Source organism: Sceloporus undulatus, chromosome 6 (genome assembly GCF_019175285.1).
Source record: "Sceloporus undulatus isolate JIND9_A2432 ecotype Alabama chromosome 6, SceUnd_v1.1, whole genome shotgun sequence".
NCBI lineage: Eukaryota > Metazoa > Chordata > Lepidosauria > Squamata > Phrynosomatidae > Sceloporus > Sceloporus undulatus.
The window spans coordinates 138121371-138127370 of NC_056527.1; the positions used below are offsets into that span (position 1 = coordinate 138121371).

General features: G+C 41.3%; 1 protein-coding gene across 5 annotated transcripts in view; it reads left to right on the forward strand.

Annotated features, from left to right (window-relative positions):
• IGSF9B (immunoglobulin superfamily member 9B) overlaps positions 1-6000 on the forward strand; it is a 140086-nt gene that overhangs the window by 84063 nt on the left and 50023 nt on the right. For all 5 annotated transcript variants that reach the window (XR_006104830.1, XM_042477404.1, XM_042477405.1 and 2 more), the window contains exon 8: positions 1114-1256. Coding sequence is in view for 4 of the 5 variants with exons in the window: in XM_042477404.1 (XP_042333338.1) it covers positions 1114-1256 (143 nt within the window). In the remaining variant the exon portion in view is untranslated. The remainder of the gene's footprint in view (positions 1-1113; positions 1257-6000) is intronic.

Sequence of the window (6000 nt, forward strand, 5' to 3'; positions counted from 1 at the left end):
TGTGGGGTCTGTCATGTCACAGGCTGCTGACGTTGGCTGACCAGAGCAGTGGACATGTTGTCTAATAGGGCCCATATCATTGTTAGGAGTGGCCACAATGGAATGGTTATTGCCTGCTTTGAATGCAGAGATCACCAAAACACAACCAGGGGCCAATGCTGTCCATTTGGTTTTCCTTCTGGCCAGGCACAGCCAAAGGTATCAGAACTTGGAAACATTTCCCAACCAGCATGATCAACAGCTATACTGGCCATGCTAGCTGGGGGAATGAGGATGATTCTGAAAGTTGTAGTACAAAAAGGTTAACTATTTCCTGAGCAGTGGTTGTCTCCGATTGTGACAAGCCTTGGTATGACACAAGAACTCTGAATGTTCTTTGTTAATTCACCTTATGCCTTTCAAGAGCTGCTTTATTCAAGATCAGCCAAGGTCGCTCCTGATCACTCTCAATGGGAGTGCTTCTCATGAATGTCCAGTAGGTGCCTTTTATATCCAATGCTATCTGGTCCCTTCTGAACTGGAGATGCCAGTTCACTGCTCTAGACAACATACCAATGGAGCATACCAATGTGGACACCAATTTGCCCCTTGCCCCTGTGTCATTTTGAATTACTCATATTATTCCTGCTTACACATAAGGCTTTGGACAAAATTTGAGAGTTGTCATGTGCTAAATCTTAAGTGGGAATTATTTTTATTTTAACTTTTAAAGCAACATGAAATGGAATTATAGTGCTAGTTGTACAAAGCAAAGAGAGAAGTGTGTATGTGTATGTGTGCTTTCCTGTCCTCCCCCTCAAATATATTTTATGTTCCGAGAGCTTAGCATATATAAATTGAGATAAAAATGATTTTAATGACTAAATCTCCATGTCATTGCTAAATGTTGTTCTAATGGATCAGGGAGAGATAATGAGCACAAGGATAATGGACTTTGGAAGCAGGAATTTTTTGTATGTTACCGACTTAGCACGTGGGATTGGCCTCCATTATAAAAATATTTCTGACCCTCCGTTCATATGGTTATAATATAAAGGCAAATGTCTGTACTTATTTGGAAGATAAAGGAAAATGGTTAGATTGAAACAAAATCTTCATAATTTTTTATTCCAGATCCTGCCAGGGTGGTGAACATGCCACCCATCATATATGTTCCTGTGGGGATACATGGATACCTTCGCTGCCCAGTTGAGGCAGAACCTCCAGTTACCCTGGTGAAATGGAACAAAGATGGACGCCCTCTGCACATAGATAAGGTAAAGAAGGTTATTAGAATTTATTTATTTTTTAAATAATATCTATTTGCATTTTTTAATCTTGGCTTTCCTCTGTAGAACTCAGAGTGCTGTATAAGATTTTCTGCCCACATTGTATCCTTACAACAAGCCTCTGAAACAGGCTAAGTTGAGATACTGTGGCTAGCCCCACATCACCCAGTCAGCTCCATAGCCGAGTGAGTATTTGAACCAGAAGCTCCCAAGATCTCGTCATTTTCAAGGGATGGAATTGCATGGCCCTCCAGATGTTGTTGGACAGCAGTTCCCAGCACCCTTTTCTTTTGACTTTGCTGGCTAGGTTGCTGGGAGTTGCAATCGAATGACATCTGGCTGACGATACAATTCTCACACCTGCTCTAACAACTTAACTACACTGGATTAATTATGATGCCCCAAAAAATTAAGGGTAGGTTGCAATACATTTGGATGGGAAGAGGTGAACATTGTTTTGTACAATCATACAGAGAGACCAAGGCTTTTCCATATATTTTGAAAGAACCATTTAAGGTGGCTTCTTAAGTGTTGTGCACTTTGCAAATAAGGACTGAATGCAGGCGAGATGCTGCACTGTGTCATCACAGATTGCATTTCTCAGGGGTGTTGAGTCCTCGTTTTTAAAGCATGTGGCAGCTCAGCCCCTGCATGCAGCTGTATCGCAGCTTGGAATGACAGCGTGGAACTTGTTTCATTTTAAAGGAATAAACACAGGTAAAAAAGGACACCCTTGCTCACTTACCCAAAAAATCATGCAGATGTCTCAAAATGTTTTCTCTCCCTTTGTAAACTAGACAGTGGGCTGGATCTCACCCTCCCTGAATGTCACGTTCCAGCACCCTCTCCCTTTCTCAAGAGGGAAACTCTTCACTTTAAGAGGACCACAAAATGTGCCCTGTATTTTGGATTCTTCAGTCTAATCAACAGCAATCTCCCCCATCTAGTCTCTCATAGGGAGCTCATTTCTCCTGTCACTGCGGGACACAAGCATCATTAATCTAACACCAGTGGAGCTATAAAGTGTTATCCTGCAGCTATGACTATATATGGGGACGTGGAGCTTCAAAAGAACACCTCTTAACAAGACTCTGTCCTCCTATTACCATGGTTTAAAAATCCTATCAAGGATTTCATTCTTTTAAATATTTAACCAAAATGTTCAATATTTAGAGTTTCCTTTAAATATTAACAGCCTAAAGATTATATTCTGACTGTTTCAAATTGCAGGGAGGAGGAGTGGGGAACTACAACTGTGGCTTTCAGGTTCAGCTCTAGTGGTGTTGCTCAGATGCATGATCCAGCCACAACTGAGCACTCCAAAGGCTTCTTAGTTTCCGCTACAGAGGTTGCTGCAACATGCCTTACTTTACCCATTGAAACCAGTGTTTACAGTGGCAAGTTTCCCCCATAATCTGTAGAATATATTTCTGTTATGAGAAATCTAGATTCCTTTTCAAAGTCCGACAAGCAAACAAATCCACTTTTTGCATGTCCGCACCAAAGACATCTTGGGTGAAGAAACAGGTTCATGGAGGATAGTTTTATAGATGGCTGTTTAATGAAGGTTCTGGTTTAGTTTATCTTCATCCATGGCTCTACTGACTGGCTTTTCTCATCTGTTAGTGAAAATATCTGTATAACAAGCCTAGAAAACTGCACCCTCTGCATCCTGAGTACCATCTAGGCTTCTTTATCAATCACATCTTCTTAGCTAGCTCACTGCAAGGGCTCATCCCTGACTAGGGATGTAAAGAACATTCACAGTTATTCTCAGTGAGAAAGGATCTCTCAGTACATCAAGACACTTCACCGAGGAAACAACGAACTATTGCAATATTTGTTTTGCTTTTACGGACTTTAAAAATTGTTCAAGTCCCCCCGCATGTCTCCTTGGATACTTTTTTTGTGCAAACACCAAAGATTTTGCACAGAAAGCAAGGTTTTTGTGCAGAAAACAGTATTCTTTGCTCAAAAGACTGTTTTCTGTGGGGAAGACTGGTTCTTGTGCAAAAAGCATTACTGAAATGCAACCATTTTTTTTTTAAAAAAGCTAAATCACTTCTAATTTTATTACTAGGAAGAAAACCGCTGGAATGCTTCATTCTTTTATGCAGTAATGAAATAAGCAAGGATTTACATCCCTGTCTATGACCATCAGAGAGCCAGCATGGTGTAGTGTTTTGAATGTTGGACTAGGTGCCTCTGCACTGTAAAAATAATGCCATTTGACACCACTTTAACTGCCATGGCTTCATCTTAAAGAATCGTGGGATTCGTAGTTTTGTGAGACACCAGCGCTCTTTGGCAGAAAAGGCTAAAGACCGTCTAAAACGGCAGTTGCCAGGGTTTGGTAGTATGGAGCTAAAGCACTTAGAGTGATGTCAGATTGTATCGTTTCTACAACATACATGCACCCTAGGACACAGGGAGACCAGGGTTCAAATTCCCTCTTGGCCATGGAGACCTCTTAGTTTCAGAGGAAGGCAAAACAAATCCTCCCTGAACTAATGTTGTCAAGAAAACACTGTGGTACGTTCTCCATAGGGTAGCTATAAGTTGAAAATTAGTTGAAGATACACAACAACAACCCTGACCATCAGTTCCTATAAAGCCTAGCCTTAGAGTGACTTGAAATAAATGTGATGGTAATAATAATAATAATAATAATAATAATAATAGGTTTTATTTATATACCGCCCAATCACTGGGAATCCGAGCGGTTTACAATAGAGGGGATAACAGACAATTCCCTGCCCACAGGCTTACAATCTAAAAGACACGACACAAAAGGAGAAGGGAATGGTGAGGGGGGGAGGGAATCAGGTCCAGCATTCTTCTCTCCCTCTGAGGCCTGGACCAAGGCAGATGGACTGGAGGGAGGGCTCTTCTTCTTCAGGCTAGTCCCTGCTGGTACTGGGCCAGCCTTCTCTCTCCCTCAGAGGCCGAAAGATGACAGTTGGGGAGGGAGGAGCCTCCTTCTTCAGGCTAGCCCCTGCTGGTACTGGGCCAGCCTTCTCTCTCCTTCAGAGGCCGAAAGATGACAGTTGGGGAGGGAGGAGATGGTACACATCTCTCTGAAGAGGGAGTCTTATGATCTTGGGAGCCACTGCTGATAAAGCTATGTCTCTCATGCCTATCCACTGACAAAACATTATTGATGGACTTGCAAACAATTTGAGGCAGATGTTACTCCCATGAGTGCAGGCAGTACTCATCTCAAGAAATTGAAGCTTTATAGGCCCAAACCAGCACTTTAAAATGGGGCAAATATGCTCTTAGTGATTTGTAGGGATGATGGTACTACATTTGGTCTGGAATCTAAGGCAGCTTACTCTAGAGTACACTGCAGTATACTTCAGCCAGATCTGTTATCCCCATTTGCTTTGGATGATTGTATGTGTTGGCTATAAGGATAATGGGAATAATTGGAAAAGCTTTTCTTTCTTTCTTTTTTTAACCTAAGCCTGCAAACAGCCATGAGATAGCTGTGGCTGTTGAATACTACTGACCTGAGTTAGATTCAAACTGATGCCAAGAGGAGAAATTGTCCACATTTCATTAGCAGGGCTCTCTGTGTCAATGTGGTTGCCCGAAGCAATACATCTGTGCCATCCAAATAGGTCAGTTATGAGAACTGACCATCTCCCAGCTGACAGAAATGAAAGAGATGCAAACTCAGTCCAAAATGTTGACAAGGGATTTTGGTTTTGGAATCACCCCAGTTCAAATCTAAGGAACCTCCATCTGTAGATTTCTTCTCAATGTTCATTAGGGAGGATCCAACTTTGCATTTTAATTGAGAAAGAAAAAGAGAAAGAGAGCGTGAAAAGACAAAGGAATAGTGTTGAGCAGTTTTCTAAACCTCACAGAGGGATAGTAATTCTGTCTCCTACATTACACTATGGGAGCAATGATAGATGTGGATCTGAGAAGTACCTGAAACACTATGGATTGGTTTCACTCCAGAAAAATTCAGGGAGTGAATTGATTCCACATTACTAGCATTCTAGACAGAACTGATTGTACTATTTGTATCAGGCGTTAACTGAGACCTAGAGAAATTGTGCACCCCTGGCCAAACTTTGCACACTCTGATCTAGAGCTTGGAAATACTATTTTTTACACCTCTTAGCATCTGTGGCTGCTGGCTGTGTTGGCTGAGAAATTATGGGAGCGGTAGTTCAAAGAAAATAACAATTCCAAGCTCTGTGCTGATATCATACCTTCCAATTGTCATAGTTTGACAGAGACAGATCCAGTTAATTCTCTGTTCTCTCATGTGTTTTTAGATGATTTTAAAATGTACCAGTTTCTGTCTTCTTCTCCCACTCTCTCCCTCTCCCTCTTTGTCCCCAGTTTACTTCAATTGCTGCAAACTGAGCTGAAAGGGTAAAAGTAGTTTGTGTTCAATGAACTGAGCAGGGAGGGAGGAGAGGAGAGGGAACAGAATCATACCCTTCTGGGTGAGCTCAGGCAAAAGCAAATAGCTGTATGTTCTTTCTCATTAATAACCTTTGCCATCTTGATCACACTTTAACATTGCTTTGCTACACATGTTTGAGTTTCCATTTATGAAATGCTGGAGGGGATGTGATACCCTCCTAACCCCACTCACCATATTGGCAGTTAGCAAGTTGGAGAAAGTCTTATATCCTAGTGTCTGTTGAGAGTGAAGCAGATAATAATAATAATAATAATAATAATAATAATAATAATAATAATAATAATA